The 21,344-nt window shown below is 46.7% G+C and overlaps 1 protein-coding gene across 5 annotated transcripts in view; it reads right to left on the bottom strand.

Moving 5' to 3' along the window:
* The window catches only part of LOC119979316 (transmembrane protein 248-like), a 62,506-nt gene that overhangs the window by 20,898 nt on the left and 20,264 nt on the right, over positions 1 to 21,344 (bottom strand). For all 5 annotated transcript variants that reach the window (XM_038821768.1, XM_038821435.1, XM_038821602.1 and 2 more), the window contains exons 3-5: positions 13,166 to 13,342; positions 8,592 to 8,898; positions 6,789 to 6,936 (exon numbers count right to left, since the gene is read on the bottom strand). In XM_038821768.1, coding sequence (XP_038677696.1) covers positions 6,789 to 6,936; positions 8,592 to 8,898; positions 13,166 to 13,324 — 614 coding nt within the window. In that variant the 5' untranslated portion in view covers positions 13,325 to 13,342. The remainder of the gene's footprint in view (positions 1 to 6,788; positions 6,937 to 8,591; positions 8,899 to 13,165; positions 13,343 to 21,344) is intronic.

Below are 21,344 nucleotides of genomic sequence, written 5' to 3'. Positions count from 1 at the left end.
GCGGCGGGCGGAGACCAGGCAGCGTGGATGCAGGAGCAGCAGGAGGCTCTCCAGCGCTGCCAAAAATCGGGGGGTGACGTTCTTGGTGGGAAAGAGGGTATCGTTCGAGGCGTCAGGCATTATGACAGACAATGGCGGTATACCCATATGTTCTGGGCATGCCCAGCGCTGGAGGAATTTTGGAAGGGCGTAGCAAGGACGGTGTCGAGATTTGTAGGATCCAGGGTCAAACCGGGCTGGGGTTGCAGAGGAGCCGGGAGTGCAGGAGGTGAAAGAGGCCGGTATTCTGGCCTTTGCGTCCCTGGTAGCCCGGCGGAGGATTCTTCTTGAGTGGAAGGATGCGAGGCCCCCAAGCGTGGAGGCCTGGATCAACGACATGGCGTGGTTTATTAAATTGGAAAAGGTGAAATTTGCTTTGAGGGGGTCGGTGCAAGGGTTTTTTAGGCGGTGGCAACCGTTTATAGACTTCCTTTGGGGGGGGGGGGGGGTTGTGTTCTTTTTTACTTTTGTTGTTCAATACTGGGGCATCTGAGGGGGTGCACATATTTGCTATGTTTGCTTTGTGTTTTGACGGCTGTTAATTTATTATTTATGCACAGGGGGAGGGGGTTACTGGGGTGTTTTGTTTTGTATTTAATTCTATGGGGTTCTTTTTCCATTCTGCTGTTGATATTTTGTGAAAACTTTAATAAAAATTATTATTTTTTTAAAATAAGAGGGTGGCATTTGAGGTGGGGAGCATTGTGGCTGATCCGGGGGGTAGGTATGTGGTGGTTAGTGGGAAGCTGGAGGGGATGCCGGTGGTCCTGGTTAATGTTTATGCCCAGAATTGGGATGATGTGGATTTTATGAGGCGGGTGTATGAGGAGGAGACCTGTGGTGAAGGATCCAGAGGGGGTGAACGAGGTATTTGAGGCCTTTTATAGGAGGCTTTATGAGTCGGAGCCCCCGAGAGGGGAAGAGGTGGTTCCTGGATGGGTTGGAGTTTCCCAAGATGGAGGAGGGGCTGTGAACATGGAGGCCCCGATTGAGCTGCGGGAGGTAATGGGTGGTATGAGGGCAATGTTGGAGGGGAAGCCCCGGGCCTGGACGGGTTCCCAGTGGGGCTGTATAAAAGGTTTGCGTCGGAGCTAGAGTCATTGCTGGTGGCTGGTGAGGACGTACAATGCGGCAAGGGAGAGGAGGGAACTCCTCCCTACTTTAGCACACGCTTCTCTCTCCCTGATTGTTAAAAAGGATAAGGACTGGGCAGCATGTGGCGCAGTGGTTAGCACTGGGATTGCGACGCTGAGGATCCGGGTACGAATCCCGGCCCTGGGTCACTGTCCATGTGGACTTTGCACATTCTCCCCATGTCTGCGTGGGTTTCACCCCCACAACCCAAAGATGTGCAGGTTAGGTGGATTGGCCACGCTAAATTGCCCCTTAATTGGAGAAAAAAATAATTGGGTACTCTAAATTTAAAAAAAAGGATAAGGACCTGGAGCAGTGTGGGTCGTACCCCCCGATATCATTGTTGAATGTCAACGTCACGTTACTGACGAAGGTGCTTGCATCGCGGATTGAGGACTGCGTACTGGAGTGATTGGGGAGGACCAGACTGGTTTTGTGAAAGGAAGGCAGTTGTCAGCAAATGTGCGGAGGTTACTTAATGTGATTATGATGCCCTCGGGGGGGGGAGGAAGGTTGAGGCAGTGACACAGAGAAGGCTTTTGATCAGATAGAGTGGGTGTATTTGTTTGAGGTGCTGGGGCAGTTCGAGTTCAGACAGGCGTTTGTGGATTAGGTCCGTTTGCTGTATCAGGCGCCGGTGGCAAGTGTGTGTATGAACCAAGTGAGTTTGGGGTACTTTGGGCTACACAGTGTAACGAGACAGAGGTGCCCACTTTCCCCAATGCTTTTCGTCTTGGCGATAGAGCCATTGGCAATGTGCTCAAGGCATTGAGGGATTGGAGAGGGGTTGAGCTAGCCCAGCGATGGTGTCGGCTTTGAGGGTGTGGGAACAGTGTAGGCAGCACTTGGGGTTAGAAGGTATGTCGTTGTGGGCGCCGATTTGTGATAACCATAGGTTTGTGCCGGTGAGTTTGGATGCGAGGTTCCGGCTGTTGTGGCAGGTAGGGATTGAAACGTGAGGGACTTTTTTTTTTTACATGGGGTAATTTAGTGTGACCAATCCACCTATCCTGCACATTTTGGATTGTGAGGGTGAGACCCACGCAGACATGGGGAGAATGTGCAAACTCTCACGGACAGTGACCCGGGGCCGGGATCGAACCTGGGTCCTCGGCGCCATGAGAGCTAGAAAAGCCAATGTGTTAGCCTTTGCCTCCCTGATAGTCCGGAGATGAATCACATCCATATGTTCTGTGTCGGAAGACCCAGGATTGCAGGACAATGTGTTGGCCATTGCCTCCTTGATAACTCAGACAGATTTTGTTATGTTGGAGGGTTTCGGAGCTGCCGAAGGCAGGGCTGTGGGTGAGCAACCTGGCAGAATTCTTGCGGTTGGAGAACATCAGGTTTGCTTGAGGTGGAACCCGTTCATTGATTTCTTCAAGGATCGAAGGATCAGAGGGGGGCGGGTAAGAGGGTTAAAATGGGGAACATAAGAACTAGGAACAGGAGTAGGCCATCTGGCCCCTCGAGCCTGCTCCGCCTTTCAATGAGATCATGGCTGATCTTTTGTGGACTCGGCTCCACTTTCCGGCCCGAACACCATAACCCTTAATCCCTTTATTCTTCAAGGGAAGGTGGGACGTAGATCGGTGTCAGGGAGGCTGGAGTGTTGGGGTTGTTTGTTGGATTGAGATGATGCTCTTTGCTTGTTCTTTTGATATTTTGGATTATTTATATTTTTGTTGAAAAGCCTTGAATAAAAATATATTCTTAAAGTTTTTGATTGGCACAGACGCGATAGGCTGAATGGCCTTTTCTGTGTTATAGACCTCTATGACTCTATGGCTATGACTCTAAAGAAGGATGGGGAACTTGAAGAGGCATTTCAGCATGTGTTTCAGTGACCTCTCTAACCCAAAAGGGCTGAAGGACTTTGGTGACATGACAATCTTCATGAAACTAACATCTACCAAAGACACAGTGTAACGGGATCCGATGCCACCAACAATTATGATCAATCATAGAATCATTACAGTGCAGGAGACCATTAGAATTACTACAGTGCTGAGTGCGGCATGTGGTGCAGTAGTTAGCACTGGGACCGCGGCGCTGAGGACCTGGGTTCGAATCCCGGCCCTGGATCACTGTCCGTGTGAAGTTTGCACATTCTCCCCGAGTTTGCGTGGGTTTCACCTCCACAACCCAAAGATGTGCAGGTTTGGTGGATTGGCCACACTAAATTGCCCCTTAATGGAAAAAATAATAATTGGGTGCTCTAAATTTATAAATAAATTATTTAAAAAAAAATAATTACTACAATGCTGAAGGAGGCCATTCAGCCCATCGAGTCTGTACCTACCCTCTGATAGAGCCCCCAACCTAGCCTTGTAACCCAGTAACCCCACCTAACCGTTTGGACATTGAGTGGCAATTTAGCATGGCCAATCCACCTAGCCTGCGCATCTTTGGACTGTGGGAGGAAACCAGAGCACCCGGAGGAAACCCACGCAGACACAGGGAGAACATGCAGACTCCGCACAGACAGTGATACAAGGCTGGAATCGAATCTGGCGCTGTGAGGTCGGAGTGCTAACCACTGTGCCACCATGACACCTGTTAAAAGAGAACAGGACCCAGATGAAACAGTGAAGAGAGTATGGAAATGCTGGCTGATTTACATTTAGTGGTTTTGACCTGACAGCTGTACAGCTGCATCTTGATACGGAGCCAGATTTGAATGCAGAATTTTTACAATAAGAATGGTAAACCAAATTTGGCATCCTTGCTGTCAGCAAAAAAGTTCAAATACGGATTACAGAGTTCCTCATTACAAATAAATAAGTCTATAATATAAACTGTAAATTTCAGTGCTCTGCAATGTAGAAGTTTTTAAAACTTTACTTTATAAGCTGTCAAATAAAGTTGGATACGGCAAACGTGGTTTACTTTTTCCCCTAGTTATTTTTATCCATTTTTAAATGTTGGGTTACTGCTAAGAAGCCATTTTACCACCCACCTCCTGCAGTGTGAAAACTGCATTAACATGAATGTGCCAAATATAAGCAGCGGTGACTGCACTGCAGTTTTACCTCCACACAAGAGGTGCGGCAGGCAGGCCAACATAATTTGAGTTTTGCACTCCACTGTAACAACCAAAAGCCCTCACTCCAGGCTCACACGCAAAAAATGGCAAGTTATAAAAGATGCTGCTTCCACTCAAAGAATGAACACCAAGCATGAATCATCTTCAGGAGAGAAAGAACAGGGCATTGGGGACAGTAGAAGGTAGAAATTCTTGGACAGCACTACATTTAGTAGCATTTACAGTACATCAAGGTCAATTAAATTTTCGATGGCGTGTTTGCATTTGCATAGAACAGAGGATGCAGAACAGATTGGGCTGGTTATCATGAAATTGCAAGTCACTTTGACTGGTTTGTTGCATTGTCCAATAGTGACCTTAATGAAGAGAGAGCTAGGCCCTGGAAGAAAACATAAGTACTTGTGGGCACCCCGGAATAGTAACTGATTTAATTGTTAAAAGGGTAACCTTTTAACACGTTTTCCTCATTGATTTCTCCAGGCAAAGCACCAGAAACATGAGTAGTTACTGTAACTAACTCACTCAATCTTTTTCTATTCATTCAGAAAAGGTGGATGTCACTTGCAAGGCCGACATTTATTGTCCATCCCTAATGGTCCTCGAGGTTGTGATGAGCCACCTTCTTGAACTGCTCCAGACAGTTGTTTGGGTACACTCACAGTGCTATTGGGGAGGGAATTACTGGATTTGAACCAACAACATGAAGAACAGCAATATATTTCCAAGTAAGGATGGTCCGTGACCTGAAGGAAGTGTGGTGCACAGCTTGCCCTTGTTCTTCTAGATGGTAAAGATCATGAATTTGGAAAGGGTTGTCAAAGGAGCTCTGGGAAGTTGCCACAGTGCATCATTTAGATGGTATACATTGCTTCAATATGCACCACTGAATGTTTAAGGCGGTGGATGAGGTGGCAAACAACAGCCTTCTTTGGCCTGGATGATGTTCAACTTCTTGAGTGTTGTTTCATTACACCCGACTTTGTAAATGTGAAATAATGAGGTGAAATACTCACTGCAGAATTTCCAACTTCTGACCTGCTACTGTAGTCATAGCATTTATATTATATGTATTTGTTTTTTAAAAATTCCAATTAAGGATCAATTTAGCGTGGCCAATCACCTACCCTGTACATCTTTGAGCTGTGGGAGTGAGACACACGGAGAAGTCACACCATTTATCTTGTTGGTCTTGTTAGGTTTCTGGTCAATGGTGACCCCCAGGATGTTGATGGTGGGGTTGATATGGCCGTTAAATCTCAAAGGGGAAATGATTAAGTTATCTCTTGTTGGAAATGGTCATTCTTGCCATCCAAGTGCCAGGGGTAGCACGGGGGCATAGTGGTTAGCATTGCTGCCTCACACGCCAGAGACCCGGATTCAATTCCGACCTTGGGTGACTGTCTGTGTGAAGCTTGCGCGTTCTCCTTGGGTCTGCGTGGGTTTGTTCCGGCTGCTCCGGTTTCCTCCCACAAACCAAAGATGTGCAGATTAGGTGGGGTTATGGGGATAGGGTGCACTTTCAGAAGGTCGATGCAGGCTAGATGGGCTGAATGGCCTCCTTCTGCACTGTAGAGATTCTATGATTTAATGTTACTTGCAACATATCAGCCTAAGCCTGAATGTTGTCCAGGTGTTGCTGCATGTGGGTATGTACTTCTTCAAAATCTTAGGCTTGCAAATGGAACTGAACACTGGACAATCATCATCAAACATCCTCTGTTTATGACTTAATGATCGAGAGATGGTCACTAATGAAGCAGCTGAAGATGGTGGGTATAGGACATTGCCCTATGGAACTCTTGCAGCAATGTCCTGGAACAGAGGGTGATGGCCTTTGACAATCACATAGGTATGACTCCAGCCAGTGAATTCCAGTCAAACGTGGAGAGCTGCACAGCCAAGCACAATCCATTTTTCTTCCTAGTTCTTCAGGACAAATTACTATCTACCTATAACCACCTCTAATATCACAGTAATTCTTGCCACTCTCTATGGTTCCTCGAGTACTACATCATTTTCATCAACTAATCCACTAACTAACTGTATCAGATTAATTCTCGTTCTCTTGTCCACCCATCCCTCTCAATGAGTTTTCGAGGTTTGCAATAATGGAAATCTATTTTAATAAAAAGGGCTGTGGCACGGTGGCACCGTGGGTAGAACTGCTGCATCACGGCACAAGGACCCGGGTTCAATCCCGGCTGCGGATCACTGTTCGTGGGAGTTTAAACATTCTCCCCATGTCTGCCTGGGTTTCACCCCCACAACCCAAAGATGTGCAGGTTAGGTGGATTGGCCACGCTAAATTGCCCCTTAGTTGGAAAAATTAATTAAATAAAAGGAGGGTCCACTTATGACAAAAATATTTAAAAATTGGTTGTACTTAACGTAAAACCGATTGACCATCCTGCAACAGGTTTGTATCCATGCTTACCTTCCCCTCATTTTTAATTATAATAAGTTTCTCAGCTTTGACAGACAAATATATGTATGAGTTCAAACAGATTAAGGTTATGAATCTCCAAATTTCCGACTCAACCCAAATCCCCTCAGCTCATTTTTCACTGACCTTGCCTGGGGCAGAACATGTTCAGCTGCAGACATTGTGACGCAGCTGAGAGGACTCTTGGTATTTGTGGAGTTTATTTGTGAAAGGTAATGTTCAGGTGGCCATGGCGATGTCAGCGTGATATTAATAACCTCCTTTGCTTTAGAATCTGAAAGGGAAAGGCGGCGGCAATTAGCAAACAATCTAAAACAATGCTGCAAACTTCATTGAAGCCTGCTGGGAAGCTCCTGAAAAATCTATTACAAATCCGTTCCAAGATTATTAAAAATTTGTAAGCAAAGGTAAAGGATCGGACACAGAATATATAGATCAGTGATTTTAATAACCACAATGCCGCATTATCTAACCTCTTTGCTTTTTACAAGAAACTAGAAGGCTCACTGTCTACACTACTGACTCAGATTCAGGAAACTGGTCAAATTTATAGGTAATACTAAAATTGGAGTTTCGGAGCCATGAGGTCATGTTGCAGTTGTACAAAACTCTGGTGCGGCCGCATTTAGAGTATTGCGTACAGTTCTGGTCGCCACATTATAGGAAGGATGTGGAAGCATTGGAAAGGGTACAGAGGAGATTTACAAGGATGTTGCCTGGTATGGAGGGAAGATCATATGAGGAAAGGCTGATGGACTTGAGGCTGTTTTCGTTACAGAGAAGAAGATTAAGAGGTGACTTAATTGAGGCATACAAGATGATCAGAGGTTTAGATATGGTGGACATTGAGAGCCTTTTTCCTCAGATGGTGATGTCCAGCACGAGGGGACATAGCTTTAAATTGAGGGGAGATAGATACAGGACAGATGTCAGAGGTAGGTTCTTTACTCAGAGAGTAGTGAGGGCGTGGAATACCCTGCCTGCAATAGTAGTGGACTCGCCAACACTAAACGCATTCAAATGGTCATTGGATAGGCATATGGACGATAAGGGAATAGTGTAGATGGGCTTTAAAGGGGTTTCACAGGACGGCGCAACATCGAGGGCCGAAGGGCCTGTACTGTGCTGTAATGTTCTATAAACAGGGCAGGGCAAGGAAAAAGGGAACAATCAGAGGAAACGATCCAAACTTACAACTTGTATTATGTGGTGCCTTTAACTGAAAAACTTCCAAAACCCCTGATGAGGCATGATCTTTTAAAAATGACACTGATTTAAAGCAAGGATCTATTAGAAAAAGTTATCAAAAGCTATGCCAAAGAGGTGTGTCACCAAATAAAAGGAGAAAGTGTGCATCTAACACAGCTTTAATTGAAAGCTAAACTTGATGGTCAGGATTTTGTACATCTGTGCACCCATTAAAATTATACAGAAGCACAAAATTACAGGTGACATTTACGTGTTTAATCTTGCCCTTACTTATTAGTACAGAAGGGATTACAGCACGGTAGCAGTGGTTAGCACTGTTGCTTCACAGCACCAGGGACCAGGGTTCGATTCCCGGATTGGGTCACTGTCCCCGTGTCTGCATGATTTCCTCAGGGTGCTCCGGTTTCCTCCCACAAGTCCCAAACGACGTGCTTGAGAGGTGAATTGGACATTCTGAATTCTCCTTCACTGTACCCCAACAGGCACCGGAGTGTGGCGACTGGGGGCTTTTCACAGTAACTACACTGAATGAAGTTACTGTGAAAAGCCCCTAGTTGCCACATTCCAACGCCTGTTCAGGGAGGCCAGCATGGTAATTGAACCCGCGCTGCTGCCTTGTTCTGCATTACAAGCCACCTGTTTAGCCCACTGTGTTAAACCAGCCCCTAATGTAGGCCTATTTGTGATACTACTAAAGATTATTTATTTATTTATGCTTACCTTCCAGCCCCAGCTGTTTTCCAAATACCGCAGCTTGGAGACGGATTATGTCACTAGTAAATCTTTTTGATGGCTCCTTTGATTCAAAGGTTATTGGCACCAGCAGAGACACACTGACTGGCATGTCTTGTGCATAAGCAACAGTGGTCGAGAGTTGCCTTGTTGTCACATGTGCTAAAGGATCTGGGTCCAGTCGTCTCCTTATGGAACCATGTTCAGCAGGTACTGTGTTATTCTGCCATAGGCTTTCATTTTCAGACGGACAGAATTCTAGTTTACTGAAACATTGCAGGACTGTATTCCAGGCCTAAACCAATAAATAACACTCATATTTAGCAGCTCAATAAAAATTAAGGTTTCTCATCAACATCAAATCTTAAGCTATTTCACAGGTGGCACTGTGGTGCAGTGGTTCATAGAATCATAGAATTTACAGTGCAGAAGGAGGCCATTCGGCCCATCGGGTCTCACTGGCCCTTGGAAAGAGCACCCTACCTGAGCGCACACCTCCACCCGTAACCCCACCCAACTGTTGGACACTAGGGGCAATTTAGCATAGCCAATCCACCTAACCTGCACATCTTTAGATTGTGGGAGGAAACCGGAGCACCCGGAGGAAACCCATGCAGACGGGGGAGAACGTGCAGACTCCGCACAGACAGTGACCCAAACTGGAATTTGAACCTGGGACCCTGGACACAGCAACCGTGCCTGCTGCCTCACGGTGCCAAAGACCCGGGTTCGATTCCGGCCCCTGGTTACTGTCGGTGTGCAATTTACACATTCTCCCCGTGTTTGTGTGGGTCTCACCCACCACCCCACAACTCAAAAAGATGTGCAGGGTAGGTGGATTGGGCACACTAAATTACCCCTAAATTGGAAAAAAGGTTTTCAAAATCTTAAGTTATCATAGAATTTACAGTGCAGAAGGAGGCCATTCGGCCCATCGAGTCTGCACCGGCTCCTGGAAAGAGCACCCTCCCCAAGGTCAACACCTCCACCCTATCCCCATAACCCAGTAACCCCACCCAACACTAAGGGCAATTTTGGACACCAAGGGCAATTTATCATGGCCAATCCACCTCACCTGCACATCTTTGGACTGTGGGAGGAAACCGGAGCACCCGGAGGAAACCCACGCAGACACGGGGAGGATGTGCAGACTCCGCACAGACAGTGACCCAAGCTGGAATTGAACCTGGGACCGTGGAGCTGTGAAGCAATTGCGCTATCCACAATGCTACCGTGCTGCTCTATCTCCTCCCCTTCATTCCTAAAGGGATTGAGTAGAAGCTCGGGTATGGATTCACAGCTCTAGAGTCTCATTCATTTGGCACTTATGTACATGAGCAGAGAGACAAGTGCTGCCTGTCCCGCGATGAACAAGTTAGGGGATTGGCCACGCTAAATTGCCCCTTAATTGGAAAAAATGAATTGGGTACTAATTGAATTGGGAATTTGAAAAAAAGTTCAGTCCATAAGAGGGTCATTCAGGAGTCTGTGGGTAAGTGGAGAAGAAGCTGTTTTTAAACCTGTTTAGTGTGTGTTCTCAGACTTTGTATCTCCTGCTCAATGGAAGAATTTGGATGAGAGAATAACACGGGTGGAAGGGATCTTTGATTGTGCTGCCCGCTTTCCCAAGGCAGCGGGAGGTATAGATAGTCAATGGATGGGAGGTATAGATAGTCAATGGATGGGAGGCAGGTTTGTGCGATGATCTGGGATGTGTTCACGACTCTCTGAAGTTTCTTGCGGTCTTGAGCTGAACAGTTGCCATACCAGGCTGTGATGCAGCCAGATAGGATGCTCTCTATGGTGCATCTGTAAAAATTGGTAAGAGTCAATGTGGACATGCCAAATTTCCTTAGTTTCTTGAGGAATTATAGGCGCTGTTGTGCTTTCTTGGTCGTAGTGTAGACGTGACTGGGCCAGGATAGATTGTTGGTTATGTGCACACCTAGGAATTTGAAGCTGTCGACCATCTCCACCTCGGTACCATTGATACAGATAGGGGTGTGTACGATACTTCACTTCCTGAAGTCAATGACCAGAGCCTTAGTTTTGTTGACATTGAGGGAGAGATTGCTGTCGTTACACCACGCTACTAGGTTCTCGATCTTCTTCCTGTATTCTGACTCAAGATCCGACCCACTAGTCATGTCATCAGCAAATTGTAGATAAGAGTTGGAGCCAAATTTTGCCACACAGTTATCTGTGTTTAGGGAGTATAGTAGGGGGCTAAGTACGCAGCCTTGCGGGGCCCCAACATTAAGGACTATCGTGGAGGAGGTGTTGTTGTTTATCCTTACTGATTGTGGTCTATGGGTCCGGAAGTCGAGAATCCAGTTGCAGAGGGAGGGGCCAAGTCCTAGGTAAGAGTCCTTATTGTCGAGGTGCTGCGGGGTTGAGTGTATGGCTAGGGAGATGGCGTCTGCTATGGACCGGTTGTGGCGGTATGTGAATTGTAGTGGAGCAAGGCATTCAGTTTTAAATAAATTTAGCGTACCCAATTCTTTTTTTTTACAATTAAGGGGCAATTTAGTGTGGCCAATCCACCTATTCTGCACACCTTTTTTGGGTTGTGGGGGTGAGACCCACGCAGACACGGGGAGAATGTGCAAATTCCACACGTACAGTGACCCGGGGCTGGGATCGTCCCCGGGTCCTCGATGCCATGAGACAGCACTGCTAACCACTGCGCCACCATGCTGCTCCTTGGAACAAGGAATTCTGGGATTATGAAGCTGATGCGTCTCATAATCAACCTCTCAAAGCACTTCATAATGATAGATGCCAAAGCCACCGGACGGCAGTTGTTGAGGCACGTTGCCTGGTTCTTTGTATGATGACGGTCTTCTTGAAGCACGTGGGAACCTCGGAATGGAGTAGGGAGAGGTTGAGGATGTCCGCGAACTCACTTGCCAGTTGGTCCGTGCAGGATCTGAGTGCATAACCAGCGACTCCATCAGGACTGTTTGCTGATTTGACTTCGGAAACTGTGACGGTTGGTATGGGTGTGTCCGAGGCTGACGACAACAGCTGACGCTTTCCTGCTCGAACCAAGCATATAATGCATTGAGTTCATCAGCTGCTGCCAGAGATTCTACTCGGCTGTGTTTTGCAGCCCATTATGTTGATTAAGCCTTGCCACTTCTGACGAGAGTCCGGATCGTTCGTCTGTGACTCTGAGACCCCCCATTACCATTTTCTGCCCTCATTTCCAAAAGCACTGACTGTGTATAGTTCTGCAGCACTGTCACTCCTCCTGTATCTCATCCAAGCAGCTATCCTCCTTGAATTGGTTAGATAGCAAGTATTGGCAGACCTTTTCAATCAGACAGGGCAGCACAGTCAAGCTTGATCCTGTCCTCATCCAACATTTACACTTTGAATAAGATCTATGGATAACGATCAGAAATGGGAACCATACCTAATTTTTCCACACTCTACCAAAAGTACAGTGAAGCCATCAGTAACATTTAAAAAATATCTTTTGCATCCTCAGGTCATTGCAAAGTGTTTTACAAGGCATGGAATATGCTACAGAAATGCAAGTCAGATGCAAGACAATTAATCATTTTTGAAATGTAATCAATGTTCTCTCGCAAACAAATGTATTAGTTCTTTTTCACAGCAAGGTCCAGCAAACAGCACTGGGATAATCACTCTCTGGTGGTATTGGTATACATTTTATAGAATCATAGAATCACGACAGTGCAGAAGGCCATTCAGCCCATTGAGTCTGCACTGACTCTCTTACTAGGCCTGCGCCTCCACCCTACCCCTGTAACCCTGTTGCCCAACCTAACCTTTTGGACACTGAAGGACAATTTAGTATGGCCAATCCACCTAACCTGCACATCTCTGAACTGTGGAAGGAAACTGAAGGAACCCATGCAGACACAGGGAGAACATGCAAACTCCACATAAACAGTGGCCCAAGGCTGGAATTGAACACGGATCCCTGGCGCTGTGATGCAGCAGTGCCAACCACTGTTGGCCAGGGCAACTAAGTCATGGAGTCATTATGGTATAAGAGGAGGCCCTGCTCTCAGCGGAATCTTGTACATCAACCTGGCAGAACACACAGGTGTCAATTTAACATCTCATCTGAAAGCTTGAAGCGGCAGACAAAATTACACAAGTCTGTTTTGGAGATTTAACCCATGACCTTGAGGCACAAATGCTACCTTGGCTGACACTGTAGTGGCATTACTTCGATCACAGCTGAGATTAAATAATTCAGCACAGACTGGGGACCTTCTTCAGGAGAGCTATATGAAAATAAAGCTTCAGCAAGTTCTATTATTAGCATACAGGGCTAGGACAAAAAAAAACATGAGTTATATTAATTACGATGTGCAGCTCCCGAAATATCTACATGCAGGTGCACATGCAAGGGGAAAACCAATTTTGCACCTACACAATTTTACTCATATTTACATATGCATGACCACCATGGAGGCACAGAGGAGAAATTAGAACAGGGATCACATTTGCTAGTAATATGCAACATCTAAGGATCACCTTTGTATAATTATCAGACGTGTTTTCTTGTTGCTCTGTCAGCTTACCTGAGGCAAATCAGGGTTTGTGACTTCATGTGACCGGATATAGATCCCGAGACTGAAGAAAGCGATGCCCAACGAGCCGATGCTCAAAATGAATAAAATCATTGGTGGCCGGTGGACAACAAAATACTTCATATTCTCCAAAAGGTGCCATGTTACCATGGTGACAGCGGGGTACAACTAGATTAAAAAACAGCGTATACACAGGGAACATGATCATAATGCTGGCAACATCTGTACGTACATTCATAATTGAACTTGCATTGAACGGGAATAATTTTTTTCAACCTTATTGGCTACATTGTGTTTTGAGTTCCCAGCACAATTTCTCTGGAGCTGACAGAATATGAAATTCAACAACTGATTTTTCCTTCTTGTGGTGGAATGTCTCGTTTGGGCTCAGGTTCTCTTCTCACACAGGCGAAATTGGAAATTTGTTGGACTTCAGAAATGGCATCTACGGACTGGTTTCACTCCTCTCTCGGTCCAACCCCAATGACCCACTCTAATAAATCCACCTCTGAAGTAAAATACAACTTCCTTTCTCCCGTCACCCCCATTCCATGCCCCAAACATACTGACTCATGATGTGCTGTGGTTCACATGACCATTCATCGTTTTTCAGCAAGTCTTTCCCCCTGTTAGGGGGAAATCACAGATGTTTCTGCTATTTCAATAAAAGGACCATGCACCTATACTTAAGAGTAAGAAGTCTTACAACATCAGGTTAAAGTCCGACAGGTTTGTTTCAAATCACTAGCTTTCGGAGTGCAGCTCCTTCATCAGGTGAATGAAGAGATAGGTTCCAGAAAGGCTCTTCATTCACCTGAGGAAGGAGCAATGCTCCGAAAGCTAGTGAATTGAAAAAAACCTGTTGGACTTTAACCTGGTGTTGTAAGACTTCTTACTGTGCTCACCCCAGTCCAACGCCGGCATCTCCACAACTATACTTAACAGCAAGGGACAGGAGACATAAATCAAATGTGGGCTCCTTGTCTTTTTCTCCATCAACATTCGAGATTAAGTACAGAGGTCATCTGGGTTATTTCGATATATTAAAAAGAGCATGTTAAAAGAATAGCATTTAACCATGCCCCCTTTTTTTGGGAGGAAAAGACTCCCACAGTTCATAAAATGACCTGGCACATCTGGCTGCCAACACAGCAGGGTAAGTTTCAGTCAGCTGTTCCAAACAATAAGCTTGTACAACTGCTCACAAATCAGACAGCAAAAAATTTCTGAGCTTGTGTTTCAGTTCTTGATTGGGAAGGCGCAGTGGCGGTGATGTGGCTGTAAACAGAATCAAAGGAGGCAGTTTGAGGTTTCACTTTGTCCATTAGTTCCTTCTTTTCCTTTCGTGCTCTTCTCAGTACTGTCTCAGCTGTAAAGTGGTGTAAATAAATAAGCCGACCACAAAACAGATCTCACCAGACCATCTTCCTTGCAACCACATAACCGTTATACCCACTGCATCAGGGTCAGTGCAGTTTAGTCTGAAGCACAGATAGCCTACCAATGACTTGAAAGTTATATCTGATCCTTCCTACAAAAATAGTAACATTTTCATTGTAAAAATATAATAGTCTTTGTTGGCAAAATCAGAGTCTGAACCTAGATTTGTGCATCACCTGCCATCTAATACAAGCAGGGTTTTTTTTAATTTATAAATTTAGAGTACCGAATTAATTTTTTTCCAATTAAGGTCAAATTTAGCATGGCCAATACACCTATTCTGCACATCTTTCGGGTTGTGGGAGTGACACCCACGCAGACACGGGAGAATATGCAAACTCCACACGGCCAGTGATCCTGGGCCAGGATCAGACCCAGGTCCTCGGCGCCATGAGGCAGCAGTGCTTACCCACTGTGCCACCGGTCTCCCTACAAGCAGGATTTCTAATATGCAATTCCACATTATAATTCCTGCTGTCAAGAAACTGAAACTTCCAAACTTACCTTCTTTTAGCTCAATTCCCTGACAGACGAAGTCTATAGAATTCTTTTTAAAGTTCATAATCACAGAATCGTTTTGGCGCAGAAGGAAGCCATTCAGCTCACAGTGTCTGCACTGTATGCTTCACCAGATGCCAGTGTCTATGTATGGACATTGTGTACCTTGTGTTGCCCTATTATGTATTTTTTCATGTACTAAATTATCTGTTTGTGCTGCTCGCAGAAAAATACTTTTCACTGTACCTCGGTACACGTGACAATAAACAAATGCAATCCAATTGAGCGTTTTGATTTAGTCCCATTCTCCTGCCTTTTCCCCCATAGCCTTACACACTATCGCTATTCAAATAATCATCTCTAATACCTTCTTGAACGGCTCAATTGAACCGGCCTCTGCCACACTTCCAGGTAATGCATTCCAGACCTGAAACTCTCATTGTGAAAAACACTTTCTCAAATCACATTTGCTTCTTTTGCAAATAATTTTAAATCTGTGCCTCCTCGTTCTTTTTTTTATTTTTAAAATTTTTTTAAATTCTCCTCCTTTTTCATATTTTCTCCCAAATTTACACCCACCATAAATAAACAATAATCAGTAACAAATATGTCAATCCCCATATCAATAACAATTATCCCATCCTCCCACCAACCCCCAAACATTAGCCCGCATGTTCACACAAACAAATGACAAAAAGGAATTAGGGATCACCCATAGTCGCCATTAACACACACAGCCCCCTCCCTCCATCCCTCCCACCCACACACCCCAACTAATGTTAGATGTTATCCAGTTCTTGAAAGTGCACAATGAATAATGCCCATGAATTGTAGAACCCCTCCATCCTTCCCCTCAGTTCAAACTTAACCTTCTCAAGAGTCAAGAATTCCAACAGGTCCCCCCGCCACGCCAGGGCACAGGGTGGAGAGGCTGCTCTCCATCCCATCAGGATCCACCTTCGGACGATCAACGAGGCGAAGGCTACAACATCTGCCTCCGCCCTCATTTCCAACCCTGGCTGGTTTTTCACCCCGAATATGGCCTCCCAGGGGCCCGGTCCAGCTTCATGTGCACCACTTTAGAAATTACCCTAAAAACCTCCTTCCAGTAATCCTCTAGCTTTGGACAGGACCAAAACATATGAACGTGATTAGCGCCCCCCTCGCCCTCGTGAGGTGTGCTCTGTATACCAGCTGGATCAGCCCCAACCTCGCGCACGAGGTAGAGGCATTCGCTCTCCGGTGCACCTCACACCAGAACCCCCTCCTCCGTATTCTCTCCCAACTCTTCCTCCCACTTTGCTTTGATCCCTTCCAGTGGTGCCTTCTCCTCTTCCAAAATAGCTTCGTACACCGCTGACGCTACCCCCTTCTCCAGTCCCCTTGTCGTCAGCACCTCCTCCAACAATGTGGAGACCGGCTCCACCGGGAAGCTCTGTCTCTCCTTTCTGGCAAAATATCGAACCTGCATGTATCTAAACATTTCCCCCTGCTCCAGCCCATACTTACGCTTCCAGCTCCTTCAATCCTGCAAACCGACTCCCAAGAAACAAATCTTTTAGTGTCTTAATCCCCTTCTCCTCCCATTTCCAAAAATTTCCATCCTACCTCCCTGGCTCAAAGCTGTGGTTCCCCCAAATCGGCATTTCCCTTGACTCTGCCCCCAACCCGAACATTTTGGCGAAACAGCCTCCAAATTCTCAATGAAGCTATTATTACCGGACTCCCTGAGTATTTCCCCGGGGCTATCGGGAGCGGCGCTGTTGCTAGTGCTTTCAATCCTGACCCCCTGCACAAACGCTCCTCCATTCTGACCCACTGGGAATCAACCCCTCTGACCCAGCTCCACACCTTCTCCACATTCGTCGCCCAGTAGTAATACATGAGGTTCGGAAGACCCAAACCCCCTGCCTGCCTTCCCCTCTGTAGCAGCACCTTTCTAACTCTGGCCACCTTCCCTCCCATATGAATGAAGTAATCCTTCCCTCAATCGCTCCAGCCTTTGGCAGGAAAATCGGCAGGCATTGAAAAATAAACAGAAAAAGCGGCAACGCTTACATTTTAACGGCCTGTATCCGACCCGCCAGTGACAGAGGGAGACCATCCCACCTTGCCAGATCAGCTTTCACTCTCCCCACCAAAGTAGAAATGTTGTACCTGCAGAGCCCCCCCCCCCCCCCCCCCCCCCCCACCCACACACACAATCACGGGCAGCCTTCGCCCCCAGGTACCTAAAGTGAGTCCCTGCCCTACGGTATGGCAGCCCCCCCCCCCCCCCCCCCCCACCCTTGCCCCCACCCCCGGCTGAGACACCACAAAATACTCACTCTTGTTTAGATTTAGCTTGTACCCCGAGAAAGACCCAAACACTCGAAGCAGCTCCAATATTCCCCCTATTGACACACTCGGTTCCGACGCGTATAACAGCAAGTCATCGGCATATGAGGACATCCTATGCTCTTATCTTACCCCCCCCCCCCCCCCCCCCCCCGCACTATTCCTTTCCATACCCCCAAGCTTCTTAATGTGACGGCCAACAGCTCATTCGCGAGTGCAAACAGCAGGGGGGACATAGGATATCCCTGCCTAGTACCACGGTGGAGAGAAAAGTATCTCGAGCTGATGTTGTTTGTGCGGACACTCGCCCTCGGCTCCTTATACAGTAGCTTTACCCAGTTCACATATCTTGGTCCAATCCCAAACCACTCCAGAACTGCCATCAAGTACCCTCATTCTACCCAGTCAAACGCCTTCTCAGCGTCCAATGCCACAACCACCTCTGTTTCCTTCCCCTCTGCCGATGCCATAATGACATTCAATACCCTTCTAACATTTGAAAAGAGTTGCCTTCCTCAGCCTCCTCGTTTTTGATCCTTTCAAGAGAGGGAACAGTTTCTCCCCATCTACTCTGTCCAGCCTCTTTTCTCCAAGAACAGTCCCAACCTCTCCAATCCATTCTCATAACTGAAGTTTTCTATCCCTCGAACCATTCTTGTAAACCTCTTCTGCACTCTCTCCAATGCATTCACATCCTTCCTATAGTGTGACACCCAGAGCTGTACACAATCCGCCTGCCGATGTATAAATAAGTGCCTTGTATATGTTCAACATAACCTCCTTGCTGTTGTACTCTATGACCCATTAATAAAGCCCAGGGTGCTGTATGCTTTATTTAACTGCTCTCTCCACCTGTCCTCCTCCCTTGAATGATCTATGCACCTGCACACCCAGATCACTCTGCTCCTACACTCCCTTCAGAACTGTACCCCTTTCAAATTGTACAGCCTTTCAAACTACTGACCCATCTCAAATTTCCCTTTCTCCTTCAAAGTCCTTGAATGTATCAATGCCTCTCAAATCATGCCCATTTTTCCCAGAACTCCATGTTTGTATTCCTCCAATCAGGTTTCTGCCCCGCCAAAACTGAAACAGCTCTTATAAAAGTCATGAATGGCAACCTCAGTGATTGTAACAAAGGTAAACGATCCCTACCCTTGGAGGACAATAATTTAGAAATAATATTTGGGCAATGATTATGTAGAAAAAAATGAAATCCTGTGAAAGCAGCCTCACCCAACCAGACGACATTGGAGAAGCTTTGGAGGAGGATGATATGGTCAATTATGTCAAAGTGTGCAGACAGGCCGAGAAATGAAATGAAAAATGAAATGAAAATCGCTTATTGTCACAAGTAGGCTTCAAATGAAGTTACTCTGAAAAGCCCCTAATCGCCACATTCCGGCACCTGTTCCCTCCCCTCCCCAGGGGCTGGTTTAGCACACTGGGCTAAATCGCTGGCTTTGAAAGCAGACCAAGGCAGGCCAGCAGCAGGGATCAATTCCCGTACCAGCCTCCCCGAACAGGCGCCGGAATGTGGCGACTAGGGGCTTTTCACAGTAACTTCATTGAAGCCTACTCGTGACAATAAACGATTTTCATTTTAATTTTAATTTTAATTTCAAAGTTTCTCCAATGTCGTCTGGTTGGGTGAGGCTGCTTTCACAGGATTTCCTTTTTTTCTATATAATCATTGCCAAAATACTATTTCTAAATTATTGTCCTCCTCTTGCTCCTTTTCTGCTAATGTTTATCCAAGGATCTATCCTTGGCCGCAACCACCTGCCTTAACCCCTATCCCTACATCCAAAATAAGTGTTTTTTTTGTCATCTGTACTTCACCACCTCTTTTGACACGTCCACTGATGCTAAATTATCAGACAGCTTGTCCAACATTCAGTGCCGGATGAGCAGAAATTTCCTCCAAATAAACACGGGAAGGTCTCCTATTTGACCGCATGGCGACATATAGATGAGGGTCGCACATTAGGTGGCTCCTGCTAGAGTCTCTGGTTTTTGGACTTTTATGTCCGGTCTCAGGGCTAGTTTTTGGATGAGCTGGTGTAGGGAGTCATAAGGAAGTTGGGGAATGTCGAAGTCCCAGAAGAAAGGTACTGAAAAGAAGGGGGCGAGCGAACATTCGCTGGTGAGTGTTGCTATGAGTCCAGCAGGAAGAAAGATGGAAGGGGCTGGGTTGGCAGGTGGGGCCGCTCTCCTCGTGGTTGAAACTCTGGCCGAAGTGAAGGCGGTGGAGTTTGAAAGGCTGTTTGCCAAACATTTGGAGGTGCTTCGGAGGAAGATGACGGCTTCGCTTAACGAATGGATGGAGGAGGTGAATGCCCCAGTAAAGGCGGCGTAATGAAGACGTCGGTTGAAGTGCAGGCGTAAGGAGAGAACTTGAAGGGGGTGGAGGAGGCACTGTCGCCGCACAGCGACCAGTTCACCTCAATGGGTGAGGAGCTGCAGAGGGTGGCAGAGATCAATGAAGAGCTCAGAGTCAAGGCAAAAGACCTAGATAACAGGTCGAGGAGGCACAATTTGAGGATCGTGGGTCTGTACGAAGGGGTGGAGGGCCCAAGGCCGACCGAGTACTTTGCTAATTTATTTATGTTTTAATTTAGAGTACCCAATTCTGTTTTTTCCAATAAAGGAGCAATTTAGCGTGGCCAATCCACCTAGCCTGCACATCTTTGGGTTGTGGGGCGAGACCCACGCAAACACGGGGAGAATGTGCAAACTCCACATGGACAGTGACCCAGGGCCGGGATCGAACTGGGGTCCTCAGCTGCGTGAGGCAGCAGTGCGAACCACTGCGCCACCCTGTACTTTGCAAGATGTTTGTTGAGTTGATGGGGGAGGGGGAGAACCCTCCCGCTACGAGTTGGACAGGGCACATCGGTCGCTCAGGCAAAGCCTAAAGTGAATGAGCCACCAAGGACGGTCAGAGTCTGCTTCCAGAGCTACCATATGAAGGAGCATGTCTTGAGCTGGGTGAAGCAGAGATGTGAAGTGCAAAGGCATTGGTACATACATATACCAAGACCTGACGGCAGAGTTGGCGAGAGAGCAGGCGGCCGTTGGAAAGGTGAAGGCAGCACTGTATGGCAGCGGAGTGAGGTTTGGAGTGGTGTACACAGCGAAGCTGAGTGTGACTCATAACTCAAAGGACTTTTATTTTGAGACGGTGGAGGTGGTCGTTAAGGCTGAAGGACTGGGACTGAGATGAGAGTTTTAATTTGGACTCGGCTGGTGGGGACGGAGGGGGTGGGGGTGGGGGGGGGGGGTAGACGGTAACATAAGAACATAAGAATTAGGAGCAGGAGTAGGCCATCTGGCCCCTCGAGCCTGCTCCGCCATTCAATGAGATCATGGCTGATCTTTTGTGGACTCAGCTCCACTTTTCGGCCCGAACACCGTAACCCTTAATCCCTTTAGTCTTCAAAAAACTATCTATCTTTACCTTAAAAACATTTAATGAAGGAGCCTCAACTGCTTCACTGGGCAAGGAATTCCATAGATTCACAACCCTTTGGGTGAAGAAGTTCCTCCTAAACTCAGTCCTAAATCTACTTCCCCTTATTTTGAGGCTATGTCCCCTAGTTCTGCTTTCACCTGCCAGTGGAATTTTTTACATAGAATTTACAGTGCAGAAGGAAGCCATTCGGCCCATCGAGTCTGCACCGGCTCCTGATAGAGCACCCTACCCAAGGTCAACAACTCCACCCTATCCCCATAACCCAGTAACCCCATCCAACACTAAGGGAAATTTAGCCTGGTCAATCCACCTAACCTGCACATCTTTGGACTGTGGGAGGAAACCGGAGCACCCGGAGGAAACCCACGCACACACGGGGAGGATGTGCAGACTCCGCACAGACAGTGACCCAAGCCGGAA

The sequence above is a fragment of the Scyliorhinus canicula genome, chromosome 1 (genome assembly GCF_902713615.1).
Source record: "Scyliorhinus canicula chromosome 1, sScyCan1.1, whole genome shotgun sequence".
Taxonomy (NCBI): Eukaryota; Metazoa; Chordata; class Chondrichthyes; order Carcharhiniformes; family Scyliorhinidae; genus Scyliorhinus; species Scyliorhinus canicula.
Note: the sequence above shows the minus strand (reverse complement) of the source record. Positions and strands in the feature narration are given on the sequence as shown.